The sequence below is a fragment of the Myotis myotis genome, unplaced genomic scaffold, assembly GCF_014108235.1.
Source record: "Myotis myotis isolate mMyoMyo1 unplaced genomic scaffold, mMyoMyo1.p scaffold_m19_p_18, whole genome shotgun sequence".
Lineage (NCBI taxonomy): Eukaryota > Metazoa > Chordata > Mammalia > Chiroptera > Vespertilionidae > Myotis > Myotis myotis.
Genome location: NW_023416322.1, coordinates 21,441,261 through 21,459,847, shown reverse-complemented (window position 1 = coordinate 21,459,847; position 18,587 = coordinate 21,441,261). Strand labels below are relative to the sequence as shown.

Genomic DNA, 18,587 nt, shown 5'->3' with positions numbered 1-18,587 from the left:
ATACTCTAAGGGACTATTTGAACTTCCTGCTGGTGACAAAAATTAGAAGTTGATATTTAAGTCTGGAATTGAATCTTACCTAATAAATACATGTTTATTTGGTGGCTTAACACATGTATATAAATTTTAGCACATTTAAAATTATAATTTTAAAAAAATAATCATGGTCAATGTATCTATTTATGTGTTGAAAAGTAAAATTATTTTCTAAAATCCTGGGTGATTTAAGTAATTTAAGACATTCAGTAGAATGATCAACTTCCTTCTCTGCTGCTTTGTCAAGGGCAAAATGACTTAGTAAATTTTAAATTAAACTGTAAGCAAAGCAGTTTAAAGTTTGAATTTAAATTGTCACTAAGTTTGCACAGAGGACGCAGTTTTATACTGAAACTAGAGGCCCGGTGCACAGATTCGTGCACGGGTGGGGTCCCTCAGCCTGGGCTGTGCCCTCTCGCAATCCAGATCCCTCGGGTGATGTAAGACTGCCTGTTATGGGATCAGGTGAAGCCAGCAGTCCAACATCCCCCAAGGGAAGTAGCAGTGCTGAAGCGGCAGGCAGCCGGAAAGGCTCCCGTGGCCGCAGCTGCACTTGCCAACCATGAGTCCAGCTTCTGGCTGAGCGCACTCCCGCTATGTAAACACACTGACCACCAGGGGGGGCAGCTCCTGCGTTGAGCATCTGCCCCCTGGTGGTCATTGTGTGTCATAGCGACTGGTGAACCAGTCAGTGGTCGTAAGGGTCGCTTAGGCTTTTATATAGAGAGATACTAAGCGTGCATTCTCCTTTCCTTTTGCTTTAAGCTATAAAAGCCGTCACTGACCTGCAGCAAACGTCATGTTATATTGAACTTCCAAATAAGATGACCTTAAAAATGTAGCCAAACAGTGCAAATACATGTTACATATTAAATGTTCATTAGGGCTTTTATGTTGTCTCTGACCATTTCATTCCTGCCATTTTCATACTTATACGGCACTTGACTCTTGACCGAAGTAATTGTAATTTATTATATATACTAAGCAAGCTATGTTTCTAAGCGAGAGTATCATTTAGATTGAATTTTGAATGTCATATTAAAATTGATAGAATTGAAATATTTAGTTATCTAACTTCGTATCAGTGACTTTTAATAGAAAACAATTATACTAAATACATACTTAAAATTAAACTACATTTGAATTTTGTTGTTTAATTGGAAAATTACAACGTCATTCTTGATGACACTTTATAAAGAATTCTCACCATTATATGATTAAGATTTTACTTGGAAACCCAATATATTAAAGTATTCCTAAGCCTTTCTACACTATCAGTGTTCCCAAGTTTTGTTTGTTTTGTTTTGGGGGGTTCTTAGCAGTTTGTTTTTGCATATTATTTTTCTTCCAACTTTTACTTTCTATCTCTTTATTTGAGTTTGCCTGAAATGGGAAAAACACAAGAGTTGCCTCTAGCACATGCTATATATACAAATTGACTTAGTTCTTTCCCTCTAGAAAGAGCATAATACCATCATGTTGGTTATAGAGTGTGTTGTAATCTTTAGATAAAAAATATTGATGAAGAAAATTGTTTCTCAGATTGCTTGAGATATTAGTGAGTAACCAGAGTGGTGTGGGTAACTTGTTCTCATCCCTGCAGGTTATTTTCAAAGATAGTATTTAATGGTGTTACCTTCACATCTCAGAACAATTCTTTTTTTATGACAAATGTTTTGCTTTGCAGACATTTGCAGCAAAAAAAAAATCTGCTATACCAGCCGTGGGCAAACTATGGCCCGCGGGCCAGATCCAGCCTGTTTGAAATGAATAAAACTAAAAAAAAAAAAAAAGACCGTACCCTTTTATGTAATGGTGTTTACTTTGAATTTATATTAGTTCACACAAACACTCCATCCATGCTTTTGTTCCGGCCCTCCGGTCCAGTTTAAGAACCCATTGTGGCCCTCGAGTCAAAAAGTTTGCCCACCCCTGTGCTATACTCATGCCAAGTTTAAATCAGTGGCTCTTGAAACATTTTGAGAGCAAATTGAAGCTGCCCAGAAGACTCAGACATGAAATAATCATAAATGAATAAAGAACTAAGATTTAAAATACTACCTATAGATAATGAACTTAAAAGTAGTACTCTGAATGTTAAACATGCCATTTACTGTTCTTACTTCCTAGAGAGACATCAAATAGGTTGCTGCTTCAGTTGCTAAAATAATGCTTTTTGTTTTAAATATCATTTATCAACTTTTGGCTTTTCCCAGGCAAAGAAGTATCAGTGTCTATGTGTGTGTTTATTTTCTTTTGTTAAGTATTATACGCCATTTTGGGTAAATATTAATTCATACCATTGTTATCACTTACTGGCTTTATCATTTATTTCAGTTGACATGGAAGGAAAATAATGCCTTTATTTATTACTCAGTTTGTCTCTCTTATTCGTTTTCTTGGATTTAACACAAAGGGTAGGAAGGAAGATAAGGTGTTTTGGCAACATTAATTTTTTAAGTTTACTGGCCACATTGCTTTTAGGTGTCTTCATAGGGACATATAATAAAAATGAATTATTTATATGAATCCAGGTGTCATATTTAAACTGGAATCCAAGCACTAGACTAGAAACAAAAGTATTTTTGGAGTATTTTTCAGTTTTGGTAGTACCTGGTTATAAATTGCTCTTTAATTATTTTAGCACATTTGTGAAGTGAATGTATATATAAATGTATGATGTTTTCTAAGCAGCTATATTAATTCTAGCATCAATAGTAAAAGAAACAAGTTTTTTAAATCGATGCTGCATGCTTTTAAAAAGGATCAGAAACAATCACAGACTAACCTTTTGCAAGATTTAGAAAGCTTTATTACACAAAAATTATTATGCTGTTCTAGGTACTGATGATGTTTGTGTGAATTAAAGTATATGTAATATATACAATTTATAATGGAATCCAACAGGAACAGATTGTACCATTCTCTCGGCCCGATGACACGAGTGGCACGAAATGGCTATCGAAGCCACATGAAGGCCAGCAGGTACAATTCCCCTGCATTCAGGGGCCACAGAACTCCCCTCTGGTGTTGGTGATTGGCTTACATGGGTGTGGTCTCACATCATTTCTGTTCTTTCTCAACTAATTGATTCAAAGACTGAAAAAAATGCCTAGGAAAGTTTCCAAGATTTAATCTAGAGATTAATTTGAATTATTCTTTCTGATCCACAAAGTTAATTGCTAAAACTTGCATCTTTATGTCACGTTTTAAAAATAATTCCAAGTTGGTAGCTTTTTAACTGCACAGGTCTTTCTAACACTGTTAAGTTATTGGATGAGCAATACAAAAATCCACTTGTAGCCTTATTCAAATGCTAAAATCAAAGAATTTACTTTGCTAGTCAGATTTGCCTTTTGAAAGAACTTTTTTTAATAAACTGCAAGTGCTAAATTTAGACGAGTCTGTCTCATTAAATAATACTTGTGTATTTAAATGCATGTTCATTCCATTGTTCATCTAGTTAAACTGAGTCCGCTTTCTGCCCTGTATTAGCTGCAGAAGAAAATAAGAGTAATGCGCCTTGATTGGGGACTGTAGGTTAGTGGTAATGGGTAATCAACAAATGGATAATACAACAAAATAGCCAAGTTTACAAGTGAACCTGTGTCATTTTGATGGTGTCTAATCTCCTCTTATATACCTCCCTGAATATAAATAGCTCTAGCCTGAAATTTCTGATAGTTTCTAGGCGTTTAAGTCACTTTGAAGACACCTAAATAATCATAAAGGAATAAATTGGCAAACTTTAGTTTTCATCACTGTTACAGGAATTTTGTCACTCAAATCACATCACCAGAGAATGCCAGATTTTTACTATGAAAATTACTCTTGTTTTAAATATAGGAACTTGAGTCAGTTGGGGAGGCATATTTAAATGTTTGGTTATTTTTAATGGTTTTCTTAAGATATATGGAAAGGAAATCTTGGGTTTGGGAGTTAGGCTATAATCAAATATTTATGCATTAGAAGCATTTAAATGTAATTAAACTTGATTGCAGAAAGCCAATTTAAAAACATATGTTTCTATTGCTTTTTACTACTTTCAACTATTTGGAATTAAATGTGTGTGTGTTTCTTTTTTCTTTTTTTGAGCTTTTATTATTTTTGAGTTTTACATGCTTAAATACTTTTAACAAATAGAATCCTCATCTTTCCTACCAGGACTTAAGGTTTCTAATGGGGGTAAAGTTTACAGCAGTGATGCAGTGTGGCATGTTAAGAAGAAGCAAAGTCTTAAATTGATTTGATCTTTACTAAATTAAATTACCCTATTCTTTCTAAATTATACTTGTTCAAATATATAATAAAGTGTGTGTTTTTAACCATCTGCTGACTTGAATAACTTCCAGATTAACTTTTGTAACAGCTTATAAATTTCAGATCAGTAGACCTTTATAATTGTCAGTGTCTTCTCATTCTGAATAAAGTAACAAAGTTTTGAAATAAAAGAATAATTACATTTCATTTAAGTACCTATTTGATAACTACTATACACAAAAGCTTTCTTACCTGTTTTTTTTTTTGTTTTGTTTTTTTCGTTTCATTATTATAGTTCTGCAGAATCAGAAGATTTGGCAGTACATTTATATCCAGGAGCTGTTACTATTCAAGGTGTTCTCAAGAGAAAAACTTTGTTAAAGGAAGGCAAAAAGCCTACAGTAAGATTTTATCATATTTTAACACTTCTAAAAATATATAAATGTACAGGACCCTAAGAAATATGAAGATAATTGAAATAAAATGACATACATAGTTCACTTGAAGTGATTTAAGGTACACATATGCCTCTCCATGTTTGTTTTTAACTTGTCTTTATTGTTTAAAGTATTACAGATGTCCCCCTTTCCCACCCCCCCACTGGCCTCCTCCACCCCTATCTCCGCCCCCCCATGTTTCTTAATTTAGATTTCAGTTGAATCCTACATGTGGGGAGTTTAAAGCATGCCTTTACTTCTCTGCCCTCTAATATAGCTCTTGTTCAAAACTGCTTCTCAGAGAGCCTTGAAGTACATACTGTACAGAAGTATTTTAGTAATAAGTTCAGGAAAAATAGAGAAAAGAAAGTTAACCCTAAAATGGAATTCAGTCAGTTTTGTTGTTGTTGTTGGTTCTTAGTTGTTGAACTCAGTAATGCAGGTTTGTTTCCCACGTGAAATAACCCCAGATATTAAATGTCTTCCAAACCATAATTATGTTTAAAAAAAAAAAAAAAGTTTGGTGGAACAAAGATTTTCACATGTAACTCAGAAGTAGTTTTTCCCCAACAGCAGCACAGTAGTTTGATGATTAAAGAAAGATTTGTTTTCTTTTCTCAAATAACATTACATCTAGTTTGGAATAAACTTTGATGTATATCTGCACTTAACGTTTTTGAAGATGAAGAGGGCTTCTTGCACCTAAGCAATCTGATTTTTGCTGCTTACGTTATAATCCAGAGGCTACACAAGACCAGCTAGCTAGTGAACGAAGAATAGCATAGCAGCTGAGGCCTTACCACAACTAACGTGTGCCAGATGCCAGAAATAGAGCAGTGAGCAAGCGCCTGCCTCATGGAGATGGCGTTCCAGTGGGAGAAATAGCCCTTAAAGTGAGGAGATGGGATGGACAGTGATGGCGTCAGGAGAGTTGTCACCACAGGAGGCATTTGAACCGAGGTCTGAGTGAGGAAGGTGAGTTAGCCATGAGAAGACCTTGAGTTCAGGAGACATGGTGACCTGTGTAGTTGAAGCGTTGAGCGGGCAGTAGGTGGAAGAGATGAAGTCAGAGAGAAGCTGGGGCTGCAAGTGGAGACGTCAGTTTGGCTCTTTAAAAAGTACAATTCAGAAGTTGAGTAGAGGAGGTGATGGCCAGAGATGGAGATTTGAGAGTCATTAGCATATAGATAGTATTTGAAGTATGGGCCTGGTGAGATGGATGATCCATGAGAAAGTGTTGCTGGGGAAGAAAAGATGGTTAGATTAACTAGGGTTAAGATTATGTCAGGAGAGCAAGCAGTGAGATTAAAGAATTTGGAAGGGAATGGGTATAGTGCAGACCCATGTAATACAGACAGAACATGAAGAAAGGAGAAGGGGGACATGGGATGGGAAGGTCATGGCAATACTAGACAATATGAAAAAGTGACAGGATTCTTGATGGGATGGATAATTATCTGAATGCAAGTACTAGTACAGTATATTAAGTGGAAGTGATAGTAGTGCTTGAGTTAAAGATTTCAGTTGTGCTCTAAGGTTAGCTGGAGGGGGCTGAAGTAGAGCAGAGCTAACGACCATGGCACTGAGGAGTTGGCAGCATTTCCGTCGTGTATTCATTGTTTGTCCTCTCCAGGTAGCATCTTGGACAAAATATTGGGCAGCTTTGTGTGGGACACAACTTTTTTACTACACTGCCAAGTCTCTAAAAGCTACAGAAAGAAAACATGTAAGTATTTCTTCTCTAAATTGTTAGCATTGTTTCACAGCCTTCTCATGAATGGGATTTATCTTTAAAGTGTAACTTTAAAATAACTAGAAAGTGCCCTGGCCAGTTCGACTCAGTGGATAGAGTGTCAGCCTGCAGACTGAAGGGTCCTGGTTCCATTCCAGTCAAGGGCACATGCCTGGGTTACGGGCTTGATCCCCAGTAGGGGGTGTGCAGGAGGCAGCCGGTGGGTGATTCTCTCTCATGGTAGATGCTTCTGTGGCCCTCTCTCCCTCTCCCTTCCCCTCTGAAATCAATAAAAATATAAAAAAACTAGAAAAATAAACACATGCTAAGAATATTTTTGCATATATATAGTTCTTGTTCAAATGTGTGTCTAATCATTTAGATATAAAGAAGTGTCTGATAACACTCAGTTTAAGAGAGCACCCCTATTACAATGTACATCTTAAACTTACACAATGTTTTAAGTCAAGTATATCTCCATAAACTGGGGGAAAGATAACATCTGTATTAAAAGGCAGCTGTGTTTCCTGTAAGGAAGGGGGGAGGGGGGAGCACAGTAACAGACCAAACAACATGGATGACCTTATCGTTCCACTAGCAGTCCTGCTCTTTGGGAATGGACGGTGGGACAATTAGGTGTTGACAAAGAGTTGAAGCTGAGAAAGATCTGGAAGGCAGGTGAGTGTCTCCACAGGGGCCGCATTTAGTCGTAAGAGGCCCTGAGCACACCTGACCAGCACGAAGTCACAGGTCTCATCTCTCACTGGGAGAAACTGAAGATACTCTCCCTGACACGTAAACTTTGCAGAGGCTGAGCCATCAAGATAACCATTGTCTTTCTATCTCTCAGTTCAAATCAACATCAAATAAGAATGTGTCTGTGGTAGGGTGGATGGTGATGATGGCTGATGACCCGGAACATCCTGACCTCTTCCTGCTGACTGACTCTGAGAAAGGTGAGTCTTTAGAGCAGTGATGGCGAACCTATGACACGCGTGTCAGAGGTGACACGTGAACTCATTTTTTTGGTTGATTTTTCTTTGTTAAATGGCATTTAAATATATAAAATAAATATCAAAAATATAAATCTTTGTTTTACTATGGTTGCAAAGATCAAAAAATTTCTATATGTGACACGGCACCAGAGTTAAGTTAGGGTTTTTCAAAATGCTGACACGCCGAGCTCAAAAGGTTCGCCATCACTGCTTTAGAGTAACCGGGGCTTATAGGTAACTTTATAGTAACCAAAGCCTGTTTCACTGGGTTCATACTTGACTGGGGGAAGATGTGTATAGTTTTATCTCTTGAGAAATATTTCTGTCACATAATATATAGTAATGAGATCAATATTTATTAAATGCTTATTTAATAAGCTTATGGAGGGAGGGAGGGAGGGAGGGAGGGAGGGAGGGAGGGAGGGAGGGAGGGAGGGAATTTGAGAATCTATGTATGGCTCACTGTTGCTTTAAAATCTCAGTGGTTTGCCATATACATAGTACCCCTTCATTTGTACCCGGAATTAAATTGTTATTCTTAAGTTCTATATGTGGCAGAGGTTTTCCTTTAAATGATTTTTATTCCATTACTTTTAATCAAATTAATTGCTTATTTGACTTACAGCACTTTCCAAAGAAGTATAATTTTAATTATAATACTTTGCTCATAAAAATATAATAGAGATGTTGGAGGGTGGCTATAGAATCACATGCCAGCTAGTCCTACCTCAGGTGGCAGTCAGAACAGGTCCCAGCATGACTGCTGCTCCTCCTCAGACCACCTCTGGCTGTTGATGGCACCCCAGGAAGCCAGCAAGGAAACGCAGCGTTACCTTTTATGGGCTGTACATTATATAGTTTGACCTCTGTTTATTCAGAATGTATTTCATATCAACAGGTAGTCTGCTTTTAGAGTATTATGAAGTGTTTCAAATAAAAATGTAAGCAAAATATGTTGAACACAGAAAAAATAATAATTGCGGCAAACTTCATTATAGAAATGCTTTCTATTTAGATTAATCTGATGTCTGCATCTCAGTTGAGCAAGCAAAACAGTATTTTAATTGGAATAATTAAATATGTGGTGGAGGCAAACCATTGCTTCTGAAAGTGAAAAAGTCCTTTGAATGTTAAAATCGCAAAGAAAAGTTGTATAATGTCTAAATGTAGATTAGGCTCTTGGGCCCTGGAATGCAATTATAAAGGAAAGTAGAAGTTGGTAAGAATTAGGAAATAACAAGAACTTAGGTCAATGAAAAAAAGGGAGTAAAGCTCAACTTAAGGCAGTCTATATAGTACATGAATTCATTCTTTTCTCAGTTTATTACCTTAGTACATAGGACCATATAAAAATTATGTATCAGTCTTGAATTAGAGTTAACATAAGGTTTACTAAATATACACAACACAGATGAATTTCTAATTTTCTAAGAGAAAAGGGTGCCTTCTTATATTTTCCCTGAGAGCCCTCAATAGGCCTAGAAAGCTATAATAATTTTTAACAGATGTAACTAAAAAGGTAGCTGATACTGATGTTAGCTAATTAATCCTTATTCACATTAAATAGCTAATGTCTGAGTGTTAGCCACTTAGTGTTAAAGCACTGTGGCCCGTAAAAACCTCACGTTAACATTGCTAATAGATCATCTAAGCAGTATTGAGAACCGATACTCTGCACACTCAGCCACACATACAAATCTACAGAAGCCAAACCATTTTATTTAGGTATCATTTACTCTAACGAACACTTAAGGAAATACATTTACGTCTCTTCCAATTCACAGACAGCAGAACAGCTACTTTCCGCATAAGTGACGTCATGTGAATGTATCAGAGAGAACTGTTTGTGCTGGAAAATCAGGTGTTGGAGAAATAGACTTCTGAAACGGAGACCTCTAGTCTTGTTTTAGTTTGGTTTGGTAGCTGGCAGAATTGTTATATGTCAGAGTCCTTAAGTTTTTATTATTTTCCCTTTGTTTTTTATGATTTTAGGAAATTCATACAAGTTTCAAGCTGGCAATAGGATGAATGCAATGCTGTGGTTTAAGCATTTGAGTGCTGCCTGCCAAAGTAACAAGCAACAGGTGAGCATTTCTCTTAATCCTCAAATAGTCCCTAACTTGGGCATTTGTTTAAGAGTTCTAAAGAGAAGTAGACTAATTTTCTGAATGGAGTGGGGGAATATGTTCTTATTCTTATTCTTTTTCTTGTTGACAGCAGTCAACAAGATGTGTAGTTCACATTTTAGAGAGATGGGCAATAAACAAATGAACAAATAAACTTTCAAATAGTGAAAACTATACAAGAAAACAAAATAGAATTATGTGATGCAGAGCGATGGGAGTAGAGACAACTTTAAATAAATAGGAGAGAGCAGCAAACGTCTCCCTAAGTGATGACATTGGCCTGAATGATAAGAAGGAACCGCCACGGGAACCGCCCCATGCGAAGACCCTGAAGCTGCAATGAGCTTCAGTTGTTCAAAATAAGAGTATGTAGCCGGGCTGGTAGAATATAGTGAGAGGCAAGGGAATGTAGTTCTGGAGGGGTAAAAAGAGGGGGCACTTCAAATTAATAAAATATATTCTGATTCATCTTTATTTGTTCTACTAACAGGTTGATGTGGGTTTCTGTGGTTGCAGTGAAACCCAAAACCATTTGGATCTTTTTGTTTTTATTTTACTGAAATAAAGGCTTTCAGCTGCCAACGAGAATAAATTCATTGTGTTGTTTTCCCCAATCCCTACTACAGGTTTAACGTTGAGTCACAGCCCTAGCTGGTTTGATAGAGTACGTTGGCCTTCGAATTAAAGGGTCTCAGGTTCGATCCCCAGTAGGGGGCATGCAGGAGGCAACCAATCAATGATTCTCACTCATCACTGATGTTTCTATCTCCCTCTCCCTTCTCGCTGAAATCAATAATATGTACTTTAATAAATAAATAAAGTTGAGTCACCAGTTGGTTGAACAGACATAAACATAACATCGATGTTTCACTCTCATATAAAAATCAATAAAAACCCTTTTAAAAAAGATACATTAAGGGGTTCACATATATGGTGACAGAAGATTTCACTTTGGGTGGTAAACACAATGCAATATACAGATGATGTATATAGAATTGTACACTTGAAACCTATATAGGTTTAATAACCAATGTCACCCCAATATAATTTTTTCAAAAAGATATTTTAGGTCAGAAAGATTTTAACATTTGGGCTCACTTAAAATGACAAGGAAAGATTAAAAAGGTACTTTGAAGGACAACTTTTAAATGCTGTCAGTTTGTGAATGGGCCTACAGGGTAAGACAAATACCATGATTTCACTTATATGTGGAATCTAAAAAACAAAAGAACAAATAAAACAGAAACAGACTCATTGATAGGGAGAACAGACTGACATATGCCAGAGGGGAAGGGGAATAGGGAACTGGGTGAAAACAGTGAAGGGATTAAGAAGTACAAATTGGTAGTTGCATAGTAGTCATGGGGACGTAAAGTACCTTATAGGGAATATCGCCAATAATACTCTAATAACTGGATGGTGCCAGGTGAGTACCAGAAATATCGGGGGATCACTTCATATGTTGTAAAATGTCTCATCACAGGGTTGTACACCTGACACTGATAAAATATTGAGCATCAATTGTAATTGAAAAATACTTTAATAAAAATAAATGTTTGTGATGCTTGTATTTTTTAGGTTCCTACAAACTTGATGACTTTTGAGTAAAAGCCTAAGAAAGACGAGGTGAATTGTTGCTCCACAGTGGGAGCAAGGCCCTGGGGGACCAGCGCCAGCGAAAACCAGTCCTGTGCCAGGGGAGCCGAGCTTCCCTCTCTGCCTCCGGATTCTGAACCAAAAAAGCACTAATTCCAGGGAGTGAAGTGAGACATTCCCAGAGAACCAATTGCAGTTGCAAAACAAACTGCCATGGACCACGCTTCTTATCTCTGAACTGACCTGTGGAAACCACTGCCTTAAAAGAACGCAAGGAAAACCAACACCAAACACCAAATAGTGTGTGTGATCTCCTGGCGGTGCTGTGCTTGGAATAGATCGTAGCTCATTTGCATTTCTTTTAACTTTGTGTTAATTTTGGAGGGGGGAATCGCCTTTTTCAGATACACTTTAAAAAGGAAAAACGTCATTCTAATGGGTTACGTGAGGAGCTGGTTTTGAACCAAGGTATAAAGGTATTAATGTTTTTGAACCGAAGTGTAAAGATCTTCTGATAAGCAGCATTCTTCCAGCAGCCTCCCCGAAAGTGTGTTTGGCCTCCGTTCGCCTGCCGCCTCATGCTCTCATAGCACGAGGAACTAGAAATGTTGTAATGTGAGTTGTTGGGACTTTGTTTGGGACTTTGGGAGGGATTTTGTTTGGTTTTGGATGAGGAAAGATATTTTTAAACACTAAACTTCTGAGATTTAGTACTGTATGGGGAACACGACTTCCTGCAGGGGTATAAAGGCCGAGTGTTCACCTGCCAGACACTTTTCACATAGGCTCCAGAAAACATGGTTGTTTTTAACTGCGTTTAAGGTCAGCCTCTATATGAATTCATTGTTGGGCCACAGATCTGCGTAGTAGGGATTGCATCCCAACCTAAACTTCCTTGAGATTTTACAGTCATTACTTTTTTCAATTTAGTTGGATTCGCTCTTCTACCAGTCACAGGTGATTTTTATCACCAAGGAGATAAATTGATGTTTTCCTTTACCTTGTTTATTGTGCACAATGCCAGGTTTTTTTAAAATTCATTTTCATTATATTTGTTCAATATGAGATTCAGGGTCACATTTGTTTAAAAGAGATTCCATATATGTATGTGTTCATTTTATACAAAATAATTTTAAGAGGGGAAAAGGTAAGAGGTTGAGATTCTGAGAATTTAAAGTATCAAAACTCTCCTTATACAACTTTTCTTTATTGCAAAACATTTTCCTGAAAACTTGCTATGAAATCAGTAGTTGACCAAGTAGTTTCATGAGGGCTCGTCTATGCAGTAATGCATTTAATATCCAAAATGTTGAATCACTAAAAAAATAATAATAAGATTGAAGATAAGATACCTTAGAGTTTTAACAAAAAATGGCATTTGAACAAAGGCTATGTTGGATGTTATAAATTCATGAGGCATCATAGGTTTTAGCACTGGCCCAGAGTAAGAACGCCTTCTGTCTGATACCTCCTACCAGGCTCTGTTACTTTGGGCCTTACGTAAAATTGTTTGCATTTGTATTCTTAGAAAACATTGTACTTTTTTATCATAAGTATTTCATTCTTGAATCTATGAAACATCAATAGAAAATATTGCCCACAGACTAATTAGCTAAAAAAAAATAAAAAGAAAATCTATCCAAAAGGAAGCAGAAGAGCTTTTTCTGAGCCATGCATTTTTCCATTTAGCTCTGTTTCCAAGGGATAGTAAGAGTGCAGATATTTTTCTCTTATGGCAGAGTTAGAAAGGCCGTCGTTTCTGGTTTTGTGGAAAGTGACACAGGCTGGAGAGGACAGTGTTGCCTGTGCTGAGTGATGTTTAAATTAACGACCTCCCGAGCTTGACCCACGTTGGGTACATGGAGGGACCCCTCCTGCGGAGCCAGCAGTATTACCGTGTAGACCTTGCACATCTGACTTTTATTTTGCATTTTTTTAAATTTCTTATTTTGTTTATTTCTCTTCAGAAAGAAATGTTTTTAATAGTGTACGTGCTTTTTAAAAAATACTATGGATGAGAACCCTGTGGATTTTTTTTTATTATTGCTTTGTTTTGTTTGTTGTAAATAAGCTACGGTAGATATGTCATAGGGGAACCACGTCTGTGGAGGTAGGCACCTGGAAGTCAGAGCCTGATGTTTTGCCAAAGAGGGAGCTAAACTGGAAGATGTGTTTTCAGCTCTAAACATGAATGAATGCCTGCACAGACGAAGAATAGTGTTCAATTTGGTAAACAGTCCTTTTGCCTGAAGCTCTTAACATAACTGTGCATAGAAGTTGCCATTGTTTTTTTGTCTTCAAATTTGTCCTTTCAAAAGATTAGTCATTGCTTTTTGAGGTTATTGTAGCATTTGAAGCTAATGGAAACCAGTGGATTAAACTAGTGTAGGTGAATGTTTTATCTGCAATTCACCAAATGATATCTGATAATAATTCATGCAAAGAAAATATGTCTCCAAAATATGTTAAATATTTAGGTAGTTTATTAGTGGGATGATTAATTTATTTCCCTTTATAAATTAGTAAATTCGTGACCCAGAAGCTTGAAATTTCCATCAATATTAAGTTCATCTGTTTCTCTCCAAGCCAAGAAGAGCTCATAGAAACAATAATTTAAATTTAAGCTAGTTTATGATACGCATAATGGTTGGCATATTATATGGCCCAGGATAGTAGAATATAATATTGGCCAGAATACAATTCAGACACATCGCATGTAACAGTTTATTTGAACAGAAGCTTATTTTTCACATAGAGGTAACATACCAGTTTTTAAAATATAACTATAAAAATAACTGCACAATGAGCACTATTTTTGGTTTCATGCCCCCGTGTGTTTGAGCTCTGCTTATTTTTTCACAGTTATTATTTTTTTACTGTAATCTCCAAAATGTAAGAATTGAAAGAGAATTGATCAAACACACCTTCCTATTTCATTTTCTTCACTATGTAAATGTCATTTGTGTAAACATTACAAAAAGGGATCCAAACAGTTTGAGTTTGAATGTTTTTTCTCCTAGGCCTGTGCTTCGATGACAAATGTTTTTCCTGTATGGAAATGCATAGACTATTGCACTACCTTCTGTGTGGACTGTTCTGGTATTCAGTCTTTCTGTGCACCAAGAGTTACAGTGTTTATAGCGGCAAAGTTTTTATAAGTAGCTTTATTCCTCTACTAGAAGGTTTATAAAAGAGACCAAGGAGCATTATTGTTATGGAAGGAGAAAATGTTTACAGTGTATAGTGTACACACTCTGTAGATTAGTTGAAACAGGGGCCCTCTATGGGCAGGCTGGTCTGTTGATCTGTTGGGATAACTAAAATTTACCTGGCAAATTACTTGAGCAGAGGTCTTTTTTCTCCCCACCCCACACCACCCCCCATTTTTTAGGTTAAATCTGTAAGCTGTATGTCTTTGCTACTGAAAACAAAACTGTAAGGCATCATATTAATTCTGGGAATCAAAACATTTAATCCATCTACTTTTGTAAAGAAGATATCCACTGTTGACATGCTTCCTGTTTTTTGAGGCACATTCCTTCACAACCAGTTTTTAAACTGCCACGTTATCTTCTGCAAACAAGGGGTACAGTGTTGCTCAACAGAAGATAACCTTTCATAACAGAAATCCTCTGCTTCAAAGGCTTTCAAAATAATTGGATCCCTTTTTGGAAATGAAGATCCATTCGCCCGTGTCTCGGTGGAACAGTATTAGCGCTGCTGATGCATGAACAGATGGTGAGGTTTGCCTGATTTCGTGATCTTTTGAGGTTTGCTTTTATTTTTTCTCTTCTTTTGTAGTTTTTTCTTTCAAAGATTTTACAGCCAGAGTGGTAGTCTGATTTTTTCTAAGCTTTCAGATATGAACAGTTACTTAATCACATTGATGATAATTGTTTTTCATGTGAAGTCAGCCTTTTCAAAATGATTCAAGTATTTTTTGCTTTGCTCCCCGAAAAATGGCTTGTGTCTAAAGTGACTTTTTTTTTCTACTTAGAAAATTCTAATGAAAGAGATCTCTGTGTTCAAACTCTTAAGCTTATTGAAAGCAGTTTCATTACACGGTATCTCAAGTCATAGTGTGGGGAAAATTTGGTCAGTGCCTTATCAATTTGAAGACCAATTATAGGCATGGAGTATGACAATAATCATGGGTCCTCTTACTCCTTTATTTCAGGAGTGCTATCTACCCCTCTTACTCCTTTATTTCAGGAGTGCTATCTACCCCTCTCTCCACCAGCTCACTCTGTCTCGCATCCAGTCTAAGAAAGTCTGTATAGATATTCCTAGGTAATTGTTGCAGCCCTCCTTGGTTTTGAGTCTTTTTAGACAAGCTTCCTTCCTGCTCCTCTCCGTCCGGGCAGGAGATTAAAAATAAATCCACCCACGTCGCTCTTTGGATGAGCACTCTTACCCGTCACGGAGTTTATGTTTATTTTGTGTTGATGTTTTTGGTTGTTGTTGTAGTTGCTATGAGCATATACTTAATTATAAGGCCTTTCAGGAAATCTCTAAAAGAATATGATGCAGCCAGAAAGATGTGTTCGGGTTTTATGAAAGCTATTGAAGTCTTGTGATGAGAATCCATTTGGTCAGAAATGAAATTTCGTTTGGTTCATTCTTATATTTAAATAAGACTCAGAACAAACAAGCAGCCACTTAACCTACCAGTTATTGTTCACTTGAAAACATCATGATGGGAAAGTGAAAACAACTCCAGTATATAAATTAAAGGGAAGTTAAGAGACTAAAGGAAATTTCCCAGGAAAAGCAAAGCTTGGAAACACTTTTCTCCTCTATGATTATTACAAGATGTGGAACTACTACTGTTGTTCAACTGAGTCAAGATGCTATTTTCACAAATATGAAAGGGCTCGTCTGTTCCAAAGTAGGCAAGTAGACATGGTCTTTAAAGCCACATGAAGGGTTAACTCACTGGTCCTTGAGGGTGAGTAATTAGCAGAATTTAAATTTTGATCTGGTCATTTGGGCTGCAAAGTAGTGATGAGATTCGAAGAATACATAATTAGAGTGCTTTGAGATTAAACTGGTTTTTTAAATAGAAAATTTCATAAATATTAGCCATGCTTTAGATACTAGGTCAGAAATACTAAGTTTCCCCTGAAGATATTGTGTATTAGATCTATTCACAAAGATAGTCCAGTAACTATTGACTTAGGTCCGACAGCATAGCCGATAAGAAGTCACCAGGCTCTCAACAGTTTCTACACGTTGGTTGTTGACAAATTCATTGTTGTACAGGCTACTGAAGTGTGGGTGAGTGGTGGGGGGACCCATCCACAGTGTTCTCTGTAGGAGGTAAACATCTGTGGGGATAAGTACCCTGTGATGATTATATGCAGGAAAACACAAGCCATTTTTACCCTTTGCCCCAGTGAGCTTGAGTACTCATGACGAAGCACTCGGCTGCACTATGACCTCCTTGAGTGATGTGCAGCTTGGTTCCTCCCTCACTTTTTGTTTCTGTTCAATATGCAAATGTGAGTGTGAGATCTTCGGTGTGTTTGCATATGCTGACTTGAAAATGAATTTAAGTACAGTTTTCTGAAATATTTCTATTGAAATAAATTACTTAAAAATATAGGTTGTGTGGGGATAATTTATTACCATACTTACATTTTTATCCTTCACTTTTTTTTGTTTGTTATTGATTTCAGAGAGAGGAAGGGAGAGAGAGAAACATCCATGAGAGATCGGCTGCCTCCTGCACACCCCCTACTGGGGATTGAGCCCACAACCCAGCATGTGCCCTGTCCGGGAATCAAACCCTGACCTCCTGGCTCATAGGTAGATGCTCAATCACTGAGCCATGCTGGCCAGGCACCCCATGGAGCTTTCAATTGGAAGAAGTACAAAAATACCTGTGTTGAGTCTCCTATAAGTCACCGGCTAGGGCAGTGGTCGGCAAACCGCAGCTCGCGAGGTGTGGAAGAAAAGCCTGGAGATTCACTGTGAGCTTCTTCTATCTTACACAATGAAGACAACCAATGAACCCTTACCAACCACAAGGTTGATGACCTTATGCGCCCTAAATGACACTTGGGCTAGAATTCTACTTGGAGAGAGAGAAACAGTTACACTTTTGAGTGTGGTTATATCTCCCTGGATCTTTGGGACAGACAACCTCAGAAAAAGTCCAGAGTATGGCCTGGTGCAATTTGAATTGAGACCTTTGGTTCCACGATCCATCTAAGGAGGTCTGTGTCTGGTGCCAATTCTATGTCATTTACTGCTCTTGGGTCACAAAAATGCTATGTGAGAGTCCTTAGTTTTACTAAATTAAAACTGATTCCCCTCCTAAAGGTTTCGTGTTTTCCCTTCGTTAAGAAGTGGCTCCTGTTCCATTTTCACTTTGGCTAAAATAGCCCACGATGCCCTTTGTCCTGAGAGCTGGCTGGTGGTGGCAGGGCCTTATGCATTAAGGGGACTTTCAAGGGGGCCCCTTCTCCTCCTGCATGAGGGTGATTGGAGGCTCTCTCTTACCGTTCAAGCTTGTTTTACCAACCCTCTCTATCTGAACTCACAGAAAAGGGAAAAGGGCAGCTAAGGGAACATAGCAAATGCGACAGTGTTTCAGAACAGTGAGCTGTGTATTTTGAAGCAGTAAAGAGAACTTTTCATTTTTGTCAGTATGTGTGTCTCATTTTCTTCATTTCTGCTTAATCATTTACAGTATAATTGTCTCCACATTTATTTACATCAGTGGTTCACAGTCTTGGCTGCAATTTAGCGTCATCCAGAGAACTTTTAAAAATCCCAATGTCCAGGCTGCACACCAGACCAGTTACATAAGAATTTGGTGGGGAGCCCTAGCCAGGTGGCTCAGTTGGTTGGAGCATCGTCCTGTAGACCTAAAGGTTGCTGATTCGATTGCCGGTCAGGGAACATACCTAGGTTGTGGGTTCGAGAATTTAGGGGGGAGGGATTGGATCCAGGCATTAATACTTTTTTAAAGCTTCCCTTGACCTCTAAACTGCAGGGACTTCAGGACAGTGGCTTTTGGGGCACACGAGTCCCGTGGAGGGCTTAAGACCTCAGTTTCCAGGTCCCACCCCCCACCCTCAAGTTTCTGATCAGGTCTGAGGTGGGGCCCAGCCATGACCGTTTCTAAGAAAGCCTGGGTGATGGTGTTCTGGTTTGCGGGGTTCGCTTGGAGAACCACTGGAAACTACAGATTGGATTAGAAGAAAGCATCGGAGGGTCTGTCCTATGCGGTGAGGGTGCAGCTTCCCTGTGAATGCGACGGGTGCCGTCGGGAGCACGAGCCTATGTGCTGGGCGATGAGAGGGCAGGAAAGGAAACAACTCCACCTCAACTCGTAAGAAGTGGGGGACCTTGCTGAGGAGGTGAAGCTCGGGGCTGGGCAGCCTAGGGTCCCCGCTGC

The 18,587-nt window shown here is 38.0% G+C and overlaps 1 protein-coding gene across 10 annotated transcripts in view; it reads left to right on the top strand.

Moving 5' to 3' along the window:
- Window positions 1-16,784, top strand: part of RALGPS2 (Ral GEF with PH domain and SH3 binding motif 2) — a 130,787-nt gene extending 114,003 nt beyond the window's left edge. For 6 of the 10 annotated variants that reach the window (XM_036342246.1, XM_036342237.1, XM_036342239.1 and 3 more), the window contains 6 exons: window positions 2,944-3,021; window positions 4,592-4,697; window positions 6,367-6,459; window positions 7,316-7,421; window positions 9,453-9,544; window positions 10,077-10,168. In XM_036342246.1, the coding sequence (XP_036198139.1) occupies window positions 2,944-3,021; window positions 4,592-4,697; window positions 6,367-6,459; window positions 7,316-7,421; window positions 9,453-9,544; window positions 10,077-10,151 (550 nt within the window). In that variant the 3' untranslated portion in view covers window positions 10,152-10,168. Of the gene's footprint in view, window positions 1-2,943; window positions 3,022-4,591; window positions 4,698-6,366; window positions 6,460-7,315; window positions 7,422-9,452; window positions 9,545-10,076; window positions 10,169-10,212; window positions 10,234-11,164 lie in introns of those variants that run through there. The other 4 variants (XM_036342242.1, XM_036342243.1, XM_036342247.1 and 1 more) reach the window with 4 other exon arrangements.
- Window positions 16,785-18,587: the final 1,803 nt, after the last annotated feature.